At 48.0% G+C, this 25,471-nt stretch overlaps 1 protein-coding gene across 29 annotated transcripts in view; it reads right to left on the reverse strand.

The window, feature by feature from the left end:
* ATP9B (ATPase phospholipid transporting 9B (putative)) overlaps nt 1-25,471 on the reverse strand; it is a 295,624-nt gene that overhangs the window by 32,955 nt on the left and 237,198 nt on the right. For all 29 annotated transcript variants that reach the window (XR_013408181.1, XM_077974850.1, XM_077974843.1 and 26 more), the window contains 5 exons: nt 14,998-15,159; nt 13,889-13,981; nt 7,310-7,393; nt 6,720-6,890; nt 1,327-1,425 (listed from right to left, as the gene is read on the reverse strand). Coding sequence is in view for 28 of the 29 variants with exons in the window: in XM_077974850.1 (XP_077830976.1) it covers nt 1,327-1,425; nt 6,720-6,890; nt 7,310-7,393; nt 13,889-13,981; nt 14,998-15,159 (609 nt within the window). In the remaining variant the exon portion in view is untranslated. The remainder of the gene's footprint in view (nt 1-1,326; nt 1,426-6,719; nt 6,891-7,309; nt 7,394-13,888; nt 13,982-14,997; nt 15,160-25,471) is intronic.

A 25,471-nucleotide genomic window follows, 5' to 3' on the forward strand; every position in this document is an offset into this window, starting at 1 on the left:
CTGGTGTGGGGAGCAGCACTGCTGAGTCACTGACTGGCAGCATCACGGACATGGCTCTGCAGAACGAGGCTTCCACCCGACAGGGCACCAGAGCCCAGGGAGGCCAAGCTCCTCATCGCCACACATCGGGTAAGAGGCAGGACGCTCTCAAACCAAGGTGTTATGTAAATACATCTCTTTTCATAATAGGTCAAATAATGCAAAATACTTAATTGCTCGTGTTGTCTCTGCCATGGGTTTCAACTTACTCCATTAGGTTTTACTCAGTGTCTGAGGGATTTTTAAAAAACCTAAAAGAGTAAAATTAAGTCATAATCTTGAAATATCCTTCGTTTTTGAACAAAAACATTTCAGAAACCAACGTAACTGGTTTTTCATATTCTTTCTGTGGAGATTTTATGGAGCATAAAATAAATGATATATTAATAGTCCTATTAATAGGACCGAAATAAATTAAAAGCTTCATGTGGTTCAAATTAACAATCTCAGACTCATCTTTAAATAGGTAGGTTTTATTGTGAAAAATTTAATTTGTGGTGCTATAACACTGAAAAGTCAACAAAAATTGATCTGAAGTTTTATCAGAAGCATTAATAATTTAATTGCAAATAGTAGTCTTCAGGGCCTAATTTGCGATTCTGATGCTTCAAAACAAACTACATTTACATGTAAATTATATTCAAATAACTCCTTCTGTAGGTGCAAGCAATTCATTTAGAACAGACGCAGACACAGAATGTCTGTTCACCCACCATCAATCAAGAACAAGAAATTTTTATTTTTTGTTTGAATTAAATTTAGTCATAACTAATACATACAGTAAACACATAAACTTAGATCATTTCTATCAATTTTCTTTGAACTAATTAAGGCAGCACTTGCTCTGAAAATGGCAGTGATTAAAAACACATTCCTATTTTGTATTTATAGCTTGTTTCACAACAGCAGCTTCGGACAACATGTAGTATGTGTAACTTGTAGAAAAATGTAATTTTTTATCAATATACATTTTTACAAATTGAAAATAACTGCAGTATGCCTCTTTTAAAATAGTAAAAAATAATACTAATAGTATAACCAAAAAATACTTTTGAACTTAGAGTTTGTTCAATCTGTCAAAAAGCAGCTTTTGATCATTATTAATGTATGTGGTTAAAAATATCTATTTGAACATGTTTTTATAAATTAAAAAAATTACAGTATTTCTTTTTAAAAAGATATTTAGTGATTAGTAAATAACTGAACATATATTCTGAGAAAAACAATAGGCTTTATTTGTGTGAGATAAATGTTTAAAAATTCAAAGTGATTAAGATACATACTTACCTGTCTGAAAATATGAATGTCTTGTGTTCTAGACACCAGATGTGAACTTTTGGCAATGCAAGTAGCTGTCTCGAGTTTATCGCCTGTTAGCATCCATATCTACGAAGCAATTTAAACTGGTGAACTTCAACAAGACAAGGACACGCTCATCTCTGAGTCTCACATAATTCACAACAGCCAGAAGGTGCAAGCAAGCCACGTGCCCGTCAACAGATAAATGGATGAGCAAAATGTGCTCCATCCACACAACGGAGTGTCATTCAGCCTTGAAAAGGATGGAAATTCTGACCCAGGCTGCGATGTGGTTCAACCTTGAGGACATTATGCTGAGTGAAAGAAGCCAGTCACAAAAGGACAAACAATGTCTGATCCCATTTCCATGAGGTCCCTAGAGCCATCCAATCCATAGAGAAAGAAGTAGATGGTGGGTGCCCAGGTCTAGGGGAAGGGGAATGGGGAGAGGGGCAGTTCCCGTTTAGGAAGATGGAACAGTTCTGGAGGGGATGGTGGTGTTGGCTGCACAAGAATCGGCAACGCAGACTTCAACAAGGTCACACTACACACATCCAACCACAACTAAATGGTGTGTCGGCAATGCAGACTTCAACAAGGTCACGCTACACACATTCAACCACAACTAAACGGTGTGTGAACTTGCTTAAGGTGGAACAAGTGAGAGCACAGTGATGTGTAGATACAGCAGCTGAGATCTGGAGGCACGCGAGTAACACCTGGGCCCGGCACTCGCAGGCTAAGTCTAATAAGGATAGCTGTGAGTGTCAGAGGCGCTGTCCACACAGCATTCCACACCAAGCACACAGTCACAGTTTGCCAGGCTGGGAGGCTCAGGAAGACCTTTACTGCAGTTTGCTAGTTTTTAAGTTGGAAACGGAGGTTCAATGGGTAACTGGCCCATAGTCAAGCCAAAAGTTGTTTATGTCGTATAAAACATGTTAAATAGTAGCACTTTTACATTTAAAAATTGCATACCCATGCACATCTTATGTGTATATGTATCCCTAGACAATAAAATATCAGGATACTTAATAGATATCAGGATATTTGATATATATAACAGCAAAGAAATTCCAGTAATATTCTCATTAGCTGAATTTCTCAGATTTCGTATGTATTATATTGAAATATGCATTTTTGGAAACAGGAAGCAGAAAAACAGCTTCAACAGTGTACCGATTATCTGCTTAAGCACGCTCCACCTGTGGCTCTCTCAATGTCTAAGATTTGTGCTTTGTATTTATTTTACAGACTTATATTCATTTATTGGACCTAAGATTATGACACATTATTGTGACAAAGTTGAAGAAGAACTAGCACTGCGGCAACCTGAGTGGGATTCAGGAAATGCAGTGAGGTCCCGCTGAAAATCACCTTCGAGTTTCAGAGGAACATCTGAAGTCAGACTTTACATAATGTACAGAATAAAGAGCAAAACTCGACAAAGTCATATAATTTAGCAAATAATTGATGTAAAGATCCAAATTTTAATACAAGGGATATTCACTACTTTAATATACTAATAGTCTAGCACATATAAAGTAAGAAGTAGACTGAGGTGAAGTTTACTAAAAAGTTACAGTGAAATGCAGGGGTCATCTGGTCACTCATTCATGTGTCGATTTACAGATGGGTCTTGCCATGAACTCTGGGGCTCGACTGAACCTCCCGCCTCAGTCTCCCGAGTAGCTGGGATCCCAGGCACACAGTACCACACCCAGCTCATCTGCTAATCACACTTCTTTATTCAACTTTTTGGCTATACAATACAATTAAGTTTAGTAATCTAAACTTTCTGAGTCAGAATTGTTCTCTTGTCATTTTGAATTTCTACATGAACAATTACTCTGAAACCAGATACAGCTTCATGACACACTTCCTACTGCAATGATGACATACTTCCTACTGCGATCATGACACACTTCCTATTGCGATCATGACACACTTCCTACTGAGATCATGACATACTTCCTACTGCGATCTCAGACGGATATGATACAGCCTCATGACACACTTCCTACTGAGATCATGACACACTTCCTACTGCGATCATGATACACTTCCTACTGCGATCTCAGATGGATATGATACAGCCTCATGACACACTTCCTACTGAGATCATGACACACTTCCTACTGTGATCATGATACACTTCCTACTGCGATCTCAGACGGATATGATACAGCCTCATGACACACTTCCTACTGTGATCATGACACACTTCCTACTGAGATCATGACATACTTCCTACTGCGATCATGATACACTTCCTACTGCGATCTCAGACGGATATGATACAGCCTCATGACACACTTCCTACTGCGATGACACACTTCCTACTGAGATCATGACACACTTCCTACTGCGATCATTATACACTTCCTACTGCGATCTCAGACGGGTATGATACAGCCTGATGACACAGTTCCTACTGCAATCATGACACACTTCCTACTGAGATCATGACACACTTCCTACTGCGATCATGATACACTTCCTACTGCGATCTCAGATGGATATGATACAGCCTCATGACACACTTCCTACTGAGATCATGACACACTTCCTACTGTGATCATGATACACTTCCTACTGCGATCTCAGACGGATATGATACAGCCTCATGACACACTTCCTACTGTGATCATGACACACTTCCTACTGAGATGACATACTTCCTACTGCGATCATGATACACTTCCTACTGCGATCTCAGACGGATATGATACAGCCTCATGACACACTTCCTACTGCGATGACACACTTCCTACTGAGATCATGACACACTTCCTACTGCGATCATTATACACTTCCTACTGCGATCTCAGACGGGTATGATACAGCCTGATGACACAGTTCCTACTGCAATCATGACACACTTCCTACTGAGATCATGACACACTTCCTACTGCGATCATGATACACTTCCTACTGCGATCTCAGATGGATATGATACAGCCTCATGACACACTTCCTACTGAGATCATGACACACTTCCTACTGTGATCATGATACACTTCCTACTGCGATCTCAGACGGATATGATACAGCCTCATGACACACTTCCTACTGTGATCATGACACACTTCCTACTGAGATCATGACATACTTCCTACTGCGATCATGATACACTTCCTACTGCGATCTCAGACGGATATGATACAGCCTCATGACACACTTCCTACTGAGATCATGACACACTTCCTACTGCGATCATTATACACTTCCTACTGCGATCTCAGACGGGTATGATACAGCCTGATGACACAGTTCCTACTGCGATCATGACACACTTCCTACTGAGATCATGATATACTTCCTACTGCGATCATGATACACTTCCTACTGCGATCTCAGATGGATATGATACAGCCTCATGACACACTTCCTACTGTGATCATGACATACTTCCTACTGCGATCATGATACACTTCCTACTGCGATCTCTATGATACAGCCTCATGACACACTTCCTACTGCGATCATGACACCCTACTGAGATCATGCCATACTTCCTACTGTGATCATGCCACACTTCCTACCGCGATCATGACATACTTCCTACCGCGATCATGACACACTTCCTACTGCGATCTCAGTCGGATATGAACAGCCTCCTGACACACTTCCTACTGCGATCATGACACACTTCCTACTGTGATCATGACATACTTCCTACTGCGATCATGACATGCTTCCTACTGTGATCATGATACACTTCCTACTGTGATCTCAGATGGATATAATACAGCCTCATGACACACTTCCTACTGCGATCTCAGATGGACATTAAATCTTACAAGTCTCTTCACCATGCAGACCTCTAGACAGCAAGGAAAACAGTTGCCCATTTTCTGTCCATGGCACAGCATCTTCATCGAAGCTAGAGGGATGTATTTTTTATCTGAAGTTGGCAAAGCTTTGACTTCTGACACTGTCCTTCAGTTCCGTCCCTCTAGTCTAGATATACAGCTTTTCTCTGAAAACTAAGTTACACTTTTTTCCATTCTGAGCCCCAGGTCCTTGAGGTAATGCTAAAATAAATTATCTTAACCAATCTGCGTTGAGCTTTTGGCTTCAATGAGAACATGTGAGGAAAGCTCCTGAAAAATAAAACTTACACCACAGGTGCTAATTTCCCCTGTGTAGGAAGAGGACACATCAGTAAGTGAAAGAGCCAGAGAGCAGGTCGGCAGGCAGGGAGCATGGGCCCCGCCACACAGCATCTGGGGGAAGCCACCAAGAAGCATGGCCAGGATGCCTAACCTCTCCCATCCAAAGGAAACACATTTCACAGACACCATATTTAAACTGCCAAGGACCACACAGCTGGATGAGATGTGGCACTGCCTTGGGGAGCACGGGGAAGGTGGGCACTGCCTGTTGGAGATGGGACACTGCTGCTGGGAGCATGGTGTGGGTGGGGGCATGAGCCACACAGCCGAGGTGGAGGGGGTGTCTTCCAGCTACGGAGAAGGTGCTGGGAAAGAACGAAGAGCCAGAGGGAGGACAAGCAGCTTTGCACCTGCCCTGCATGTCCAGCCATCTCTGGGGCAGGCTTTTGCCGCTGAGCCCAGCAGTGAGAAGCGGCTTCCATAGGGTGTCCTTTTGTGCTTTCTGAGTTTGTGACAATGTGGATGCATTATTTCTTCAAAAACATCAATAAAATGGATGTAGTGCATGTCTGAATATTCTATATTCTCAACTCTAATATGCCCTGAAGCACGAGATGATTCCAAATCTGGCACAATTTAACCAAGAATGAAGCCAAAGCCCACATGAGGCCTGAGTTCTCACGCACTCCCATCCTCACAGAACACGTGCTGTCACACTGGACGTACCCGGAGCTGTGAGTGCTCACAGGGGAGGCACACAGGCCCCTGCAGGAGGAGGCCACGTTACACAGAGAACACAGTGGCCCAGCCTTGCCAGGTGCAGGGTTGTGACAGGCTGGGGGCAAGGGCATGAGTGCCAGCCAACCCAGGAATGGCTGCAGACGCCTGGCCGGCAGTGGCCAGGGCGATGGGCACTGGCCCCATGCGTCCTGTCGGGGGGTACATAACCATCCCTGGGAAATGGCATGTGAGAGTTTGACATCGCCAGGGCTGGGACCAGGGCTCGGACCAGGGCTCCTCTTCAAAAAGGCCAGGGTATCCAAAGAGGGAAGAGGTGTGGAGAGGAAGGTCTGGGGCAGGGACGGCGTGGGGACTTGTGTGCGCAGACGTCCCTAAGGAAGGAGGGGAGCTCGTGGGCAGCTTTGCTTACAGAGCTTGCTCACAACCACGACCCCACAGGAGTTTCACAAATCAGCGTGCCCAAGGAAAAGCAGTTTGCTTCAGCACAAGCAGCACGCACCAGCAGAGGTGAGCCCGCGGTACCTTGATCCCGGCGTTGCGCAGCATCTCCAGCGTGGGCCGCACGTCCGCCTGCAGCTGGTCCTCCACGCCGGTGAGGCACAGCAGTTCCATCTCCCTCTCCAGGCTCTCAACTACCGCGGCCACCTTGAGGGACCTGTCGTGCATGCTCAGCTTGGCCTGAGTGTATCGGCTCTGGGGACAGAGAGGGAGGCGGCTGTGTGCACACGTGTACGTGCTCCACGTGTGTACATGCTCCACGTGTGTACTCCACAGAGCTGGACTGCACGGGCTCTGGGGACAGTGGGGGAGGCGCCTGTGTGCACATCCTCTATGTGTACTCAACTCGACTGGACTGTGACCACTTAGGAGTTATCAAGCACAATTCTAAGAAAACTGGCACTTCTTTGCTTCTGTGACACTCCTTTCCCAGCAGGCTGGAGAAGTGGTGGAAACAGAAATGCAGAGAGGATCACCCCATGCTCCTGCTGAGTGAAGCTGCCTTCACTCCTAGGCTACAGCAGTCCCAGCTCTAATTTCATACAAAGACAGAAAGAGCTAAGCAGAAGGAAGGAAACGTCGTAGGAGGATGAGATGGCGGGGAGTCAGCTCACCTCAAAGTCCTGGTACTGCTCCTCTGTCAACGCCTTCTTTGCAACCACGAGGGTCCGCAGTCCTTCGCGAGCCATGTTTCCGCACTGGAAAAGGAGAGGCCGAGTCACAGGTGGGCCCCACAGAGCCCCTGCAGCCGTGTGTGGGGCCAGGGTAGCACCACACTCTGACTGTTGGTGCCCTGCCCTCATGTCCTGTGCCCACCTTCATCACCAAGACCAGAGACGACTCAGCAGAGGGACACCTTTATATACAACGCATCCTTTTAACCTCCCGACCTGTCTGGTATCTCGAATCCTACTAACCCCTTCACTTGAGAGGCAAAGACACTGGATGGAGTTGGGGCGCCTCTGCCTGGACTCTCCTGGTGCCTAGCAGAGCTTCCTTTTACCACAGCACGGGCTTTTCAAAAAAACACACTGATTCCTTAAACACCACCACTCCAGAGTGTGGACACCAGACTGCATGTAACGAGCACACACGGAGGGTGCACGTGGCAGTGCTGGGGACGGGGCGAGGGGAGCACCTGGTGCCAGGGAGGGCTCCTGGTGTGCACTGGGGGAGAGGTGCACCCCCCTGGCATGTTGTAATACCACGGATTTAGAACCAGATGGCTGGGCCTGAAAACTGTTTCTACCACAGACTCTGTGTTTTTGGGCAAATGACCTAATTTTTCTGTGCTTGTTTCCTCTTTAATAGAAATGGGCTCATAAGAGTGTTGTTCTGGGACTAACCCTGTGAATCTGTGTAAGTTCTTGTTGCTCTATTTTAAACATGCATTTAACTGGCCTCGCACGGCAGCCGATCACATGCAGTAAGTGCAGTCAGTGATGGAGGGGACTTTGAGTGCAGGGCCGCGGTGAGAGCTGGGGTTGGTGGGGACACGGCCAGATCCCAAAGCTCATGAGCCTCACCCTGCATTCCGGCTTCCAGAGCAGGGGGGAACCCTGCAGGAGTCACGGGGCCTGATGTGCGTGTTGAAGCAAGACATGGAAATGCCTGCAATGGGCACATGAAACAGGGCTAACCGTGTTCATGGTCAGGGAAGGCGTCAAAAAAATACGACTTTCCAAATCGAGGTAAAAGTGCAGCAGTTTTAGCTGGTGATGGGGCGAAGAAACAGGCTCTCTGGGACAAGGTGCAAACCTTTCCCAGAGGGGTGGTGCAGGAGCAAACCTGTGCGGAGGTAACACTCTCAAAGTTAAACTGCTCATACCAGTGACACACATCTCAGTCCTGGAAGTTCAACCTGCACTTAAAAAGTAGACCCTGATGTCCACAAGAGGTTGACAGGTGCCATGCTGCTTTTACATGAACAAGGGTCAGGTTTTAAAAGGCTTGGACGAGAATGCTCATAGTCAATAGCTACACCCTGCACTTCCACATAGCCAGCAGAGAGAATCTGGAGAGCTGCAGAAGCCGGTTCTGGAACTCTGCGCTTTCTATGCCATTTCCTTGTGTGCAAAGTGAAAACAGCTCCTCCCTCACATGGTTGTGGTGACGTGAAGGACACCCAGCGGGACAGGCCTCGCGGGGCCACAGGAATAGACGCAAGCAGCACGTGTTCCTGCAGGGCAGGGTGAAGAAACAAACCCAGCCCACTCTCCTACCCGGCACAAGGCGGTGTGGGCGACCCAGCAGAGGTGGGCAGGAGGGCACCAGTGGGTCTCCTACCCGGCACAAGGCGGTGTGGGCGACCCAGCAGAGGTGGGCAGGAGGGCACCAGTGGGCCTCCTACCCGGCACAAGGCGGTGTGGGCGACCCAGCAGAGGTGGGCAGGAGGGCACCAGTGGGCCTCCTACCTGGCACAAGGCGGTGTGGGCGACCCAGCAGAGGTGGGCAGGAGGGCACCAGTGGGCCTCCTACCTGGCACAAGGCGGTGTGGGCGACCCAGCAGAGGTGGGCAGGAGGGCACCAGTGGGCCTCCTACCTGGCACAAGGCGGTGTGGGCAACTGGGCAGAAGTGGGCAGGAGGGCACCGGTGGGTCTCCTGGGGGACCAGGCGGGTCCGCGACTTAGCTGTGAGCACACACAGTCCTGGTCAAGGGGCCAACGTCTGGGGGGTGCAGACAAGAGGTAGGGATTGGAGGGTGCTGGGCTCCCGGACAGCTAAGGGGGTGCTGGGGCTGCCAGGAGACAACCCCACCCCGCTCTGCTGTGTGGACCAGGACAGGGCTCAGGACAGTGGGGCCCTCTTCCAGGGACACACAGGGACCTTACAGTTGATTACTAAGTGCTGGGTGAGGTGTGCCTAAGCTTTAAAGTTGTGGTGTGTTTTATGAAAAGTACATTTAAAAAAACAAAGTAATGAACACCAAGCTATATAACTGTCCAAACTATCAATTTTTGAATCTAGCAGTTTCTACTTTTTTTTTTGAGATGGAGTCTTGCTCTGTCTCCCAGGCTGGAGTGCAGTGGTGTGATCTCGGCTCACTGCAAGCTCTGCCTCCCGGGTTCATGCCATTCTCCTGCCTCAGCCTCCCCAGCAGCTGGGACTACAGGTGCACACCACCACGCCTGGCTAATTTTTTTGTATCTTTAGTAGAGATGGGGTTTCACCATGTTGGCCAGGATGGTCTCGTTCTCCTGACCTCGTGATCCGCCCACCTCGACCTCCCAAAGTGTTGGGATTACAGGCGTGAGCCACCGCGCCCGGCCTAGCAATTATTAGGGCTAACATACTTTAAGATGCTTTAACGGCAACCCTCCCTGTAGACAGGGCTTCTCTGTGTCCTGGAAGGTCCTGAAAGATTGGCTGCTTAGGACTCTCCATCCAGTTGTTGTTGACTCCCTCTTAAATTTCAAATTTGAGGAACTCTTCCAAATTTTAACAGTGTTTATAAAGCTCCTATCTCTGGCAGGTTTAGCAGCCTCTGGCATTAGGGTTGATAATACAAAGAAATCAGTGGTAATCACATCTTCCTGAAGCCGCAGGAACTTTCTGCAGCTCAGGTGGACGCTCCCAACTCAGCTACGGCCCACAGTGAGCCCCGCAGAGGTGGTGCAGCTGCAAACCCGCCCGCCACCGTGATCCCCGGCGAGAGGAGAGGTCTTCTAGAGGCTATCTTGGTAACCTCCAAGGAGAAGAGAGCTCTACATTATAGCTAGAGAACAACGAATCACAAACATTATTTTCAATGTACACTTAAAACATTAAAAATGTGAACGTTGATAATGCAGACACTTAAGCAAAGATATCCTAAAGAAGTTAATTAGCTACACTTGTTTACGGAAAAGAAGATCAAACACTAGTAAACCTGGTTTGTGCAAGGTTGCACTGAACACTGAGAGTCTGCATGGTCGGGAGAGGAAACGCGACAGTGCCGCTAAGGAAGGCTCCGCCAGCCCTCAGGGTGGACGTGCAGCAGAGAGGCCAGCTCCGCAGGCAGCAACAGAAAGCCAGAGATGGGCAGTTGCGGCCCGGAGAGCTGGGGCTTTGGGCATCTGACCGTTCTCGGCACTGCCCAGGAGAAGTGTTGAGAAACCTCCAGGCACACCGTACGCCTGGAAACACATCACGGTGCACGCATGCACATCACAGCCCCCAGTCACGCGCAGAGACCCTGTCATCACCCATCATCTCTCCTGGGCAACAGGCAGCCCTGCGCATGGGAGGCCCCACTCTAATGAAGCCAGTGTACTATCTGCTGATCCAGGTTAATTTGTAGGCAAATAAACATTATTGAACTCTACAGATTTTTTGCAATTTCTTTTTAATTCATCCAGTTGATTGGATTTGACGTTGGTTTGGAGGCTGCAGGGATGGCAGGAAGGGCTGGAGGAGAGGTGTGGGTCTAGCACCCCTCTTCATGCATCCAACAGCTGTGTCTCTTCCCGTCTCCTGTTCAGGAATCGGAATAGTGACCTCTATAGGGTCATGTGTTACAGGAGACAAAGGAGGTGACAATTACTGTGAATTACAAAGGCAAGGCTGTCATCCATTATACCTCGTCATTCCCAATTTTAGCTACAGATGGCTCTTAAACAACATGGGTTTGAATAGCACAGGTCCACTTTTACGCAAATTTTTTTCAGTAAAGCTTATGTGGAATGAGCCTGCGCCTCCTGCTTCCACTTCCACCTCCTCCACCTGTTCTGCCTCTGCCCTCCTGAGACAGCAAGACCAACCCCTCCTCCTCCTCAGCCTCCTCAACATGAAGACCGTGAGGAAGAAGGTCAGAAGGTCATTACGATGGCCCACTCCCACTTACTGACGAGTAGATACATTTTCTCTTCCTTATGATTTTCTTAATAACACTTTCTTTGCTCTAACTTACTTTCTTGTAACAATGCAGAATGCAATTCACGTAACATACACATTGTGATAATCAATCTATCCCTGTTACTGGTATGGCTTCGGTTGACAGAAGGCTGTGAGTAGTTATGTGTTTGGGAGTCCGAAGTGATAGGCTGATTTTCAACTGTGTCAGGGGTTGGAGCCCCTGACCCTCGTGTTGTTCAGGGTCACCTGTGCTTGTTTCCTTTACGATACAATGTCCAGGGCCTAACTCAAGTTTGTGTTTAGAGGGAAGGAAGCCAATCACCTCAACACCTCCAGCTATCCAGAACATCACTATTTTTTTTTTTTTTTTTTTTTTTTTTGAGACTGAGTCTGGCTCTGTCGCCCAGGCTGGAGTGCAGTGGCCGGATCTCAGCTCACTGCAAGCTCCGCCTCCCGGGTTTACGCCATTCTCCTGCCTCAGCCTCCGGAGTAGCTGGGACCACAGGCGCCCGCCACCTCGCCCGGCTAGTTTTTTGTATTTTTTAGTAGAGACGGGGTTTCACCGTGTTAGCCAGGATGGTCTCGATCTCCTGACCTTGTGATCCGCCCGTCTCAGCCTCCCAAAGTGCTGGGATTACAGGCTTGAGCCACCGTGCCCGGCTCAGAACATCACTATTTTAAGTCTATTCACAGACTTACATATTCTTACATCTCAGGTTTGCAAAAACTGGTTCTGTTATGTGATCATGGAAATTTTTTTTTTTTTTAAACATTTGGAGAACACAAGTTGACAGCCAAGAATTCAGCTCTAGAGGAGCCTGAAGGAAGCGGAACAACGCGCTCGAAGAACCTACTGCCTCGTTTAGTCTGTAATAAAAGGAAAGGCTTTCACACTACAGTAGTACCACAACAGACACTGATGAAGGGACAACAATCTATTCCAAGGAAAGAAAATACAATGCTGAGAAAATAAATGTACATAGAATTTTTAATAAAGTTATCTTTGTGAAAAACATATGACATTATCTGTCTGTTGCAAGACATTTATTGATTTGACCTCATAAAGCTAAATAAATTAAACAAGTATTTTACAATAATTGCACGTCATTATGACCAAAAGTAATTTTTATGGCATTTTACTAGGTCTTCAGGGAGTTTAATTTATTCATGTCCCTGATTAAATGAAAGAACCCTGAAGGAGACATTGATTCATATTACCAATACCACTGTGAACGTCGGGGTGTGGAGGCTGCACGGACAGACCATCTCTGAGGTCCCAGGGTGGGAGGAGAGGCTCTGAATTCCAACAGCAACACGCACACGGCAAAAAGGGCCATGTTGACTGCAATGCCAACAGTCTGTTTTCCTCGGAAATCCAACCACTGATTTATACATAAGCTTAACGATAAACAAAACCACCTCATGAGACGACCCACAAATCCTGGTTACTTCAGGAGAATTTAATGAAATATGGAATTGCTTCTTATTTGTATCTTATGTTCTAATTTTAGGTGAATCTTATGCACAAATTTGCATCAGGTTAAAATTCTAATGAAAATGTCCTTGCAAATATTTATGTTACAAAAGAAATACATTAAAATATAACTTTGATTACATATAAAGTATTATTTCAGAATAATGAATGATTGATAATGCCTTCTCTTTCTCACTATTATAAACAAAATATTCTTTGAAAGGACCTACTTGTATAGACCGACATGCACTCACCCACAAAACAAAATGATTGTTATTCACATAGAAAGTAAACTATTGGCTGGGCATGGTGGCTCATGCATGTAATCCCAGCATTTTGGGAGGCCAAGGCGGGTGAATCACAAGGACAGGAGATAGAGACCATCCTGGCTAACATGGTGAAACCCCGTCTCTACTAAAAAATACAAAAAAAAATTAGCCGGGCTTGGTGGCATGTGCCTGTAGTCCCAGCTACTTGGGAGGCTGAGGCAGGAGAATCACTTGAACCTAGGAGGTGGGCTTGAACCTGGAAGGTGGAGGTTGCAGTGAGCCGAGATCACGCCACTGCACTCCAGCCTGGCTGACAGAGAGTGTCTGTCTCAAAAAAAAAAAAAAAATTAAACTATTTATAAATAAATAGACAGGACTCCTGTCCTTTCTCCTTTATGAAATTGAGAACTGTAAGCATTTAAAATAATTTAGTATAAATGATACTGTGTTTGACAACCTATGTGGTTCCCATCAGCATCTGGTTTGACATTTTGACAGCTCAATTTATCCAATGATACCAGTGTCTACAAGCTGGGGAAAGGATATCCTTTTTCTGTCATCTATTCAATAAAGTTCACAAAAACACTGTGAACCATGTGAAGAATCATTCACATACCTCCTCTTCCAGCCAGTCGTTATACTGCACGATAGGAGACATGGCCACATCAGCACCCTTCATGTAAAATGTGATTTCTGCCGTGGATTCATCCTATCACAGAACAGGAATAAACAGAAGCACATTTAGGCTGCATTGCTTGGTGCAAATAACTGCTAGTCTAATAAAACACATAATGGAAAAAGCAGTTCCTATGAACGTGTTCCTGTGTGGTAAGCTACTCACACGTGTTTCTACACAGAGGGCTAGTCCCGCTCTTCAGCACTAGTGCCGTCAGGATTGAGAACATGATTGTGCGTCCTGAGATGCTGGGCTGAAGGTCTGAATGTGTTAATGAGTATGATTTGGGTTGCATCCATTCTCTTAAACTTTTACAGTTGGATTGAATGCTTCATTGTTTAGTCAACTTCCAAGACATGATTTTGGTGTTTGCTAAAAAAAATTAAGGTACATTTTGGCAACTTTATGGTCATAAATCAATGTTCAAAAGTCAAACTCTTTGGCATCTTATTTTTGTTGAAATCAAAACAGCTTTAGTTGTTGATTTCAAAAAATAAATAAATTCCACATTATTGATTCTGGCTAGGTTGACTTAGGAGAGTTATTTTATCTCACTAGAGACACAGTGGCTTCTCAGACATAGATTATTAGCTTAGATTTCATTAAAAAAAAAAACTGTATGGCTCAAGCCTGTAATCCCAGCACTTTGGGAGGCCGATACAGGCGGATCACGAGGTCAGGAGATCGAGACCATCCTGGCTAACACGGTGAAACCCCGTCTCTACTAAAAAATACAAAAAACTAGCCGGGCGAGGTGGTGGGCGCCTGTAGTCCCAGCTACTCGGGAGGCTGAGGCAGGAGAATGGTCTAAACCCAGGAGGCGGAGCTTGCAGTGAGCTGAGATCCGGCCACTGCACCCCAGCCTGGGTGACAGAGCAAGACTCTGTCTCAAAAACAAACAAACAAAAAACAAAAACAAAAACAAAAAAACTGTAACAGCATAAAGCACTTGAGTAAATATTTAACTTTCTTTTGGGAAAATCTGTGTCTGAAAGGCCTGAAAACGAAATGTCCGGAGCCATGGCACGGCACCCTCGCCGCAGCCTCACCCTGACGATGATGCCCATCCGCTTGCTCTCCGAGGTGAAGGGGAACAGCTGCAGGATGCAGAAGCTGAGGACCTGGCCGCTGGGCGTCTTCAGCTGCATGGAGGTGAGGTCCCTGCTGACCAGTGTGAGGCCCACACTCTCTGTCCACTGCACCAGAGCGACCTGTGGGAGACAGCAACGCCTGAGGCCACCACTGACTCAGGAAAGCTGCACGCGGGCAAGCCAGCACGGCGGTGCTCAGAAAGCTCGCCAACATGGGACAGCTGCAGAAAAACTTAGGTGTTCAGAACGTTTTGGTTTCATGGCTAAGTATATACGTTTGAATAACATTGTTCTAGAGTAATCCTAAGCAATATGACCAAAGTCACTTGGTATTATTCTTTTTTTTTTTTGAGACGGAATCTCGCTCTGTCACCCAGGCTGGACTGCAGTGGCATGATCTCAGCTCACTGCAAACTCTGCCTCCCGGGTTCGTGCCATTCTCCTGCCTTAGCCTCCCGAGTAGCTGGGACTACAGGTGCCCGCCACCACGCCCGGCTAATTTGTTTTGTATTTTTAGTAGAGATGAGGTTTCACCGTGTTAGCCAGGATGGTCTTGATCTCCTGACCTTATGATCTGCCCGCCTCGGCCTCCCAAAGTGCTGGGATTACAGGTGTGAGCCACCGCGCCTGGCCTGGTATTATTCTTTAAAATAAAGACCATGATGGATCATAAAGACTTTCTTTACAATTTGTGTTAACTGCTCCCTAGAGCCAGATGGTGTTAAAATCGAGAATGCAGCTCACCCCATCAGTCTGGGGGCAGGGAGCAAGTGACCCGACCCTTCAAGGTTTCTCCCTTCCCAGTTCCATGGACTCCATGAAAGGGGAAATAGTTTGAATCTCATGTTTACTGTATTTATTTTTCTAAAATAAGAGATAAACTGGTGAGTAATTAACTCTATTAATGTGTCTACATGTAATCTTTGCAAGTTTAAAGGAGACCAAATAGACAAGGAGAAAGCAGGCCTGGGTTCTAAGCCAAGTGTGGAAGTCGGCACTTCTGTGGCCAGGCCGCCATTCTGCTGGGAACACGCTCCTCTTCTGTCGAGTGGAAAAATGGCTCCAAATTGTTTTGAGGCCAAAATAACATGAGTGGTTCCCTGGCATATGGCAGGTACTCATAAACAGAACATATTCTTATTGGTAATTATTTATTGATTTATTAAAATTTAACAATCACAAGTGGAAGAGCAATTTTTAGAGTTAATATTTTGTGAACAGTATTTTATGACAAAAAGTATTGTTTTCTGATAAAAGTCTGTCTGTATAAAAGGAACCTCCCTACCAGATATTAATTAGAAAAATAGGGTATACCAATCCTATTATGCAGCTAAAGGCACACTAACCACGGAGAGCACACCAACCACGGAGAACACGCCAACCACAGAGAACACGCCAACCACGGAGAGCACGCCAACCACGGAGAGCACGCTAACCACGGAGAGCACGCTAACCACGGAGAGCACGCTAACCAAGGACAGCATGCTAACCATGGAGAGCACGCTAACCATGGAGAGCACACCAACCAAGGACAGCACGCTAACCATGGAGAGCACGCTAACCATGGAGAGCACGCTAACCACGGAGAGCACACTAACCATGGAGAGCACGCTAACCAAAGACAGCATGCTAACCACGGAGAGCATGCTAACCACGGAGAACACGCTAACCACGGAGAACACGCTAACCACGGAGAGCACACTAACCATGGAGAGCACGCTAACCATGGAGAGCACACTAACCAAGGACAGCACGCTAACCATGGAGAGCACGCTAACCACGGAGAGTATGCTAACCACGGAGAACATGCTAACCACAGAGAACACACTAACCATGGAGAGCACGCTAACCATGAAGAGCACGCTAACCAAGGACAGCATGCTAACCATGGAGAGCACGCTAACCACGGAGAGTATGCTAACCATGGAGAGTATGCTAACCATGGAGAGCACGCTAACCATGAAGAGCACCCTAACCAAGGACAGCATGCTAACCACGGAGAGCACGCTAACCATGGAGAGCATGCTAACCACGGAGAGCACGCTAACCATGGAGAGCACAGTAACCATGGAGAGCATGCTCTCTCCAACATCCCACACCACTGCAGGACAGCCCAGAAACACAGCCGCTTCCTTCGGGGTCTCCTCTCTGTTCTGCAGGCCTGCCGCCACCAACAGCACTGAAGCACCTCACGGCCTGGGCGAGGCCTCTTCTCAAACCACCACCTCATTCTCACGCCCCTCTTCTGATGAGCATGTCCTTGCCTTCAGTTTTAACCTCTACCTCACTCTTAGCAAACAAACGGTTTTAAAATCTTGGGTTCTGAGAACTCAAGTCACTTCAGGAACATTTTAAATTCTGTCTAGTGTCCAGGACATTAAGTCAATCTTAGGGCCTTCTGAACGTTCCTGTGAGGATAAGTTCACGCTCTCAGAGAGACTACAGCAAAGTTCTCCAGAGCTCTGGCTCTGTGGCCAGCTGCTCAGGTTAGGACCAAACCCTGGGCAAATGGCTGCACCTCTGCAACCCCAGGGTCCTCGTCTACAGAACAGCCATGCCGAGGCACCACTCAGAGCTGCAGTGGGGATTTGCGAAATGAGGTGTGAGGGCACGAGGTGGACAGTCAGCACAGCAAGGCCACCAAGAGGACACCAGGGCTCCATCCTCACACTTTCTCACAGGAGCCCTCCAGACATGCACTCACAGGCAGACCAGGAACCTTTTTTAAAATCAGATTTTCTAAGCAATTCCCCACACGTCTGACCACAGAATACCTCCAGCATGACTTTCCAATGTCTGAGGGTGAAGAGCTGCTTCCTTTCTTCTCATGCTTTGAACTTGACACAGCTGGGCACTGTGGGGGAAGGAAGTGTGAAGCAATGACACCCTAACACCATGTAAGGGAGGGAGTGTGCAGAGATGACACCCTAACACCAAGTGTGAGAGGAAGGAGTGTGCAGAGATGACACCCTAACACCATGTGAGGGAGGGAGTGTGCAGAGATGCCACCCTAACGCCATGTGAGGGAGGGAGTGTGCAGAGATGACACCCTAACACCATGTGTGAGAGGAAGGAGTGTGCAGAGATAACACCCTAACGCCATGTGAGGGAGGGAGTGTGCAGAGATGCCACCCTAACGCCATGTGAGGGAGGGAGTGTGCAGAGATGACACCCTAACACCATGTGTGAGAGGAAGGAGTGTGCAGAGATGACACCCTAACACCATGTGAGGGAGGGAGTGTGCAGAGATGACACCCTAACACCATGTGTGAGGGAGGGAGTGTGCAGAGATGACACCCTAACACCAAGTGTGAGAGGAAGGAGTGTGCAGAGATGACACCCTAACACCATGTGTGAGAGGAAGGAGTGTGCAGAGATGACACCCTAACACCATGTGAGGGAGGGAGTGTGCAGAGATGACACCCTAACGCCATGTGTGGGGGAGGGAGTGTGCAGAGATGACACCCTAACACCATGTGTGGGGGAGGGAGTGTGCAGAGATGACACCCTAACACCATGTGAGGGAGGGAGTGTGCAGAGATGACACCCTAACACCATGTGTGAGGGAGGGAGTGTGCAGAGATGACACCCTAACACCATGTGAGGGAGGGAGTGTGCAGAGATGACACCCTAACACCATGTGTGAGGGAGGGAGTGTGCAGAGATGACACCCTAACACCATGTGAGGGAGGGAGTGTGCAGAGATGACACCCTAACACCATGTGTGGGGGAGGGAGTGTGCAGAGATGACACCCTAACACCATGTGAGGGAGGGAGTGTGCAGAGATGACACCCTAACACCATGTGAGGGAGGGAGTGTGCAGAGATGACACCCTAACACCATGTGAGGGAGGGAGTGTGCAGAGATGACACCCTAACACCATGTGTGAGGGAGGGAGTGTGCAGAGATGACACCCTAACACCATGTGAGGGAGGGAGTGTGCAGAGATGACACCCTAACACCATGTGTGAGGGAGGGAGTGTGCAGAGATGACACCCTAACACCATGTGAGGGAGGGAGTGTGCAGAGATGACACCCTAACACCATGTGTGGGGGAGGGAGTGTGCAGAGATGACACCCTAACACCATGTGAGGGAGGGAGTGTGCAGAGATGACACCCTAACACCATGTGAGGGAGGGAGTGTGCAGAGATGACACCCTAACACCATGTGAGGGAGGGAGTGTGCAGAGATGACACCCTAACACCATGTGAGGGAGGGAGTGTGCAGAGATGACACCCTAACACCATGTGTGAGGGAGGGAGTGTGCAGAGATGACACCCTAACACCATGTGAGGGAGGGAGTGTGCAGAGATGACACCCTAACACCATGTGTGAGGGAGGGAGTGTGCAGAGATGACACCCTAACACCATGTGAGGGAGGGAGTGTGCAGAGATGACACCCTAACACCATGTGTGGGGGAGGGAGTGTGCAGAGATGACACCCTAACACCATGTGAGGGAGGGAGTGTGCAGAGATGACACCCTAACACCATGTGTGAGGGAGGGAGTGTGCAGAGATGACACCCTAACACCATGTGAGGGAGGGAGTGTGCAGAGATGACACCCTAACACCATGTGTGGGGGAGGGAGTGTGCAGAGATGACACCCTAACACCATGTGAGGGAGGGAGTGTGCAGAGATGACACCCTAACACCATGTGTGAGGGAGTGTGCAGAGATGACACCCTAACACCATGTGAGGGAGGGAGTGTGCAGAGATGACACCCTAACACCATGTGTGAGGGAGGGAGTGTGCAGAGATGACACCCTAACACCATGTGAGGGAGGGAGTGTGCAGAGATGACACCCTAACACCATGTGTGGGGGAGGGAGTGTGCAGAGATGACACCCTAACACCATGTGAGGGAGGGAGTGTGCAGAGATGACACCCTAACACCATGTGAGGGAGGGAGTGTGCAGAGATGACACCCTAACACCATGTGAGGGAGGGAGTGTGCAGAGATGACACCCTAACACCATGTGTGAGGGAGGGAGTGTGCAGAGATGACACCCTAACACCATGTGAGGGAGGGAGTGTGCAGAGATGACACCCTAACACCATGTGTGAGGGAGGGAGTGTGCAGAGATGACACCCTAACACCATGTGAGGGAGGGAGTGTGCAGAGATGACACCCTAACACCATGTGTGGGGGAGGGAGTGTGCAGAGATGACACCCTAACACCATGTGAGGGAGGGAGTGTGCAGAGATGACACCCTAACACCATGTGTGAGGGAGGGAGTGTGCAGAGATGACACCCTAACACCATGTGAGGGAGGGAGTGTGCAGAGATGACACCCTAACACCATGTGTGGGGGAGGGAGTGTGCAGAGATGACACCCTAACACCATGTGAGGGAGGGAGTGTGCAGAGATGACACCCTAACACCATGTGTGAGGGAGTGTGCAGAGATGACACCCTAACACCATGTGAGGGAGGGAGTGTGCAGAGATGACACCCTAACACCATGTGTGAGGGAGGGAGTGTGCAGAGATGACACCCTAACACCATGTGAGGGAGGGAGTGTGCAGAGATGACACCCTAACACCATGTGTGGGGGAGGGAGTGTGCAGAGATGACACCCTAACACCATGTGAGGGAGGGAGTGTGCAGAGATGACACCCTAACACCATGTGAGGGAGGGAGTGTGCAGAGATGACACCCTAACACCATGTGAGGGAGGGAGTGTGCAGAGATGACACCCTAACACCATGTGTGAGGGAGGGAGTGTGCAGAGATGACACCCTAACACCATGTGAGGGAGGGAGTGTGCAGAGATGACACCCTAACACCATGTGTGAGGGAGGGAGTGTGCAGAGATGACACCCTAACACCATGTGAGGGAGGGAGTGTGCAGAGATGACACCCTAACACCATGTGTGGGGGAGGGAGTGTGCAGAGATGACACCCTAACACCATGTGAGGGAGGGAGTGTGCAGAGATGACACCCTAACACCATGTGTGAGGGAGGGAGTGTGCAGAGATGACACCCTAACACCATGTGTGAGGGAGGGAGTGTGCAGAGATGACACCCTAACACCATGTGAGGGAGGGAGTGTGCAGAGATGACACCCTAACACCATGTGTGGGGGAGGGAGTGTGCAGAGATGACACCCTAACACCATGTGAGGGAGGGAGTGTGCAGAGATGACACCCTAACACCATGTGTGAGGGAGGGAGTGTGCAGAGATGACACCCTAACACCATGTGTGAGGGAGGGAGTGTGCAGAGATGACACCCTAACACCATGTGAGGGAGGGAGTGTGCAGAGATGACACCCTAACACCATGTGAGGGAGGGAGTGTGCAGAGATGACACCCTAACACCATGTGTGAGGGAGGGAGTGTGCAGAGATGACACCCTAACACCATGTGAGGGAGGGAGTGTGCAGAGATGACACCCTAACACCATGTGAGGGAGGGAGTGTGCAGAGATGACACCCTAACACCATGTGTGGGGGAGGGAGTGTGCAGAGATGACACCCTAACACCATGTGAGGGAGGGAGTGTGCAGAGATGACACCCTAACGCCATGTGTGGGGGAGGGAGTGTGCAGAGATGACACCCTAACACCATGTGTGAGGGAGGGAGTGTGCAGAGATGACACCCTAACACCATGTGAGGGAGGGAGTGTGCAGAGATGACACCCTAACGCCATGTGTGGGGGAGGGAGTGTGCAGAGATGACACCCTAACACCATGTGTGAGGGAGGGAGTGTGCAGAGATGACACCCTAACACCATGTGTGAGGGAGGGAGTGTGCAGAGATGACACCCTAACGCCATGTGTGGGGGAGGGAGTGTGCAGAGATAATGGAAAACACCCTAATACCAAGTCTCTTCTGGCTCTGGAGACACTGTGTGCAAGTGGGGAGTGCCGGTAGCAAAGCCAGGGATCACGATGGTGTCACCGATGCTGCGTGGAGGTGACAGGCACCTGTCCCTCCTTTTCAGGGTTGCCCAGGTGCCACTGCCACTGATCCAGCCCCACAGGCAAGCTTTAGAGAGGACCGCAGCGCAAAAGCCCCCGCTCCTTCCCTATCATGTGACCTCAGGTGACTTACCAAACATTTTTTAGGCTCTAGTTAAGGAAATAAATAGACAAACAGGCCAACACACATATTTACACAGTTTTAAATGATGTGTACTGAATCTATCAGCATTTACCTTTTATAAATTTCTGATACTTTAAGAAGTTTACAAAGTAAAGTGAGCTTGTGATATATGGAATAGAATGATTCTGGAAAAGCAGTATTGAGAGGGAGATTATAACTACTGTCCTATAATTTGTAGTCATTTCAGTTACAAAATCCAATGTGCACTTCTACAGAAAAGGCATAAGAGATGGGAGAGTCAAACACCTTTTCTCAAGTTCTTCATCTGCATCCCAGAGAGCAGAAGTGCTCCGAGGCGCCATTTTCTATTTCCAAGGATAGTACCAACTGGTCCCGCTCTAGACTGGGGAGGAGAGAACGCGTCATACAAATAACCTGTGCCCTCTGGCATCTGGGGTCCCTCCTTCCCAGAACCTGGGAGAGGGGTTCAGGGGCGCAGGGGCTGTGGGTTCCCTTTTCCAGCAGGGACCGGGTCTGACCTCGGCCATGGCCTTCCTTTTCCCCACATGGCTCTCCAGCCCCACTGGTTTACTCCACAGCCCCAGCTGCTGAACACACTTCAAAACCTGCTTTCTGAAGGAGGAATGACTATGTACAGTGTTGGAATTTCTCCTCAGCCCAAATTTATCATCTAGAAATACAAATTTCATTTAAACAAATAAGACCATACAGGTAACTATTTATAAATTCAGGGACAGCAAAGTGTTACGTATTAGATTAGCAACTAAGAAGACTGAATGGTCTAGAACTACTATTTTTCTATAAGCAACACTCTGAAGTGAGGCAACTCGTTTCCGTATTTAAGGGAAAAGCAGCCTTCCCTCTTATTAATTAACCCTGCAGGTAAGCGCCAGTGCAATTTGCTGGGTGCCTGGTCAGCACCTGTTGGTCCTCCAGGTAGTGGGACGTGGGGCAGGGTCTGGTCTCAGCCCACAGCGCTGGCTGAAGAATTACACCCCAGGAGTGAGTCAGACCTCAACCCTTTTCTGCTTGAAACTGTATCTGTGGGTGGACTGAAAAATTAAAAGACATCCTTATAGGGGAAACACCTGCTTGGTATCTAAAACCACTAATCAAATTGGAAATGGGCCTAATAGGCTGGCATACTCCAGGGCATTTTGGTCTGGGCAAAGACTTCTTGAGTAAGACCTCAAAAGCACAGGCAACCAAAGCAAAAATGGACAAACAGGACCACATCGGGCTAAAAAGCTACTGCACAGCAAAGAAAATAATCAACGAAGTGAAGAGACAACCCACAAAATGGGAGAAAATATTTGCCAACTACCCACTGACAAGAGATTAATAAGCAGAATCTATAAGATTATTATAGATTCTCAAACGACTTAATCGGAAAAAACTGAGTAATTCAATTAAAATATGGGCAAAAGATCTGAACAGACATTTCTCAAAAGAAGACACACAAATGGCCAACAGGTATACAAAAACATGCTCAATATCCTTTAATCATCAGAGACACGCAAATACAAATTACAATGAGATATCACCTCACCCCAGTTAAAACGGCTTCTACCCAAAAGACAGCAATCACAAACGCTGGCGAGGGAGGAGGTGGGGAAAAGGGAGCACTGTTGTTGGGAATATAAATTCGTGCAGCCCTCTGGAGAGCAGCACGGAGGTTACCCCCAAATCTAAATACAAAGCCACCATATAATCCACAATCCCACTGCTGGGAATATCCCCCAAAGAAAGGAAATCAGGACACTGAAGAGCTCTCGGCACCCTCGCGTGTACTGCGGCGCTGTTCACGGTAGCCACGTTATGGAATCAGCTGCAGTGTCCCTCACTGGATGCACGGATGAAGAACACGTGGTGTATACACAATGGAATATTATTCAGCCATCACCAAAGAATGAGACCCTTTCATCTACAACAGTGTGAATGGAACAGGGGCCCGTTACGCTAAGTGAATCAGCCGGGCACAGAGAGACAAACGTTGGGTCTTCTCACCCTTACGTGGGAGCTAAGAAAAAAACGCTGAACTCCCAAAGATACAGTGTAACATGATGGTTACCAGAGTCCGGAAGGATATCGGGGATATCACGGATAGGGGTAACAAAGGGGGCTGGTGAATGGGTACAAAAATACAGTCGGATAGAAGGAAGAAGATCCAGCACTCAGTAGCACGACAGGGTGACCTTAACTGACAAGAATTTAGTGCATATTTTACAATAACTAAGAACGGAACGGGAATCGTACTAACACAAAGCAACGACAAATGCTGGAGGCAACGGGCATCCCAATTACCCTGATTTGATCATTGCATGTTGTACGCTTGTACCAAATATCACATGTACCCCATAAGTATGTACTACTATGTACCCATAATAATTTAAAACTTAAAAACTTAACAGAAGACATAAAACATAAAGCAAGACTAAATCAAAATCCCCAAGTCTCCACCATACTTCAGGCCTGTCTGACCCTGGCTGAAGTACTAGATTTAACTTTGCTGAGTGCTGAGAACGTTCTGCTCTGGGAGGCACCTAGCATTTCACCTTTATAAACCTGAAGCTTCCCACTCTCAAGCATGATTGATACATCTTCCTTTTGCTGAAAATAAATGGAATTAGCAAATTTTGACTTTGGTCTGTTTTGCTTAAGTGTCTTAGTAAGAAGATAAATTACACAAATAGGAGCAAATTCAATGCCTAATGTGTGCCAAATACTGTGAGAAACTGCTGTCTGGAAATTCTTTGCTTGTAATTTTCATGCTTTGTTGGAAATGAGGAAAGGGCATACTCACTGAGGAAGTGCTGATGTGGCCAGGACTGAATCCACTTGGCCCCATCGCCCCTGCCTGAGGTGGCATCAGGGTCGGAACCCTCTCCTACTGATGGGAGCTGCCTGACTGTGCCCCGAGGATGCACCCGGGAGAATGTTGGAATGGTTCTGCGCCCCACATTTGGGGTGGTGTGCTGTAACGGTGGCAGATGTCAACCCTCGCTGTTGCAATTCTGACACTGGGTTAGAGGTCGGACGGCGCTGCCATTCTACGGACGCTACAACTCTGGAATCCCATGCCTGTGTTAAATGTTCAATAGCGTGTCACCCACAGGGCTTGAATTAGAACTCCCTCTCTGACTTTCCCGCATGTTACTAAGCACACAGAGAGTCTAAAATTGTGCTGGGGATGATGCAGTCCCGTAATTGAGGGCATCAGCGACACGCTCCACATTACCAAAAAAGGCACACGGGGGTCAGCAGGGACCCATCGTAAGGGAGGGAGGCGGCACCTGGGCATCGCCGTCTCCAGTGGGAAGTGAGGGTGTAGCTCTACCATTGCTTCTTCCAATAAAAC

Source organism: Macaca mulatta, chromosome 18 (assembly GCF_049350105.2).
Source record: "Macaca mulatta isolate MMU2019108-1 chromosome 18, T2T-MMU8v2.0, whole genome shotgun sequence".
Taxonomy (NCBI): domain Eukaryota; kingdom Metazoa; phylum Chordata; class Mammalia; order Primates; family Cercopithecidae; genus Macaca; species Macaca mulatta.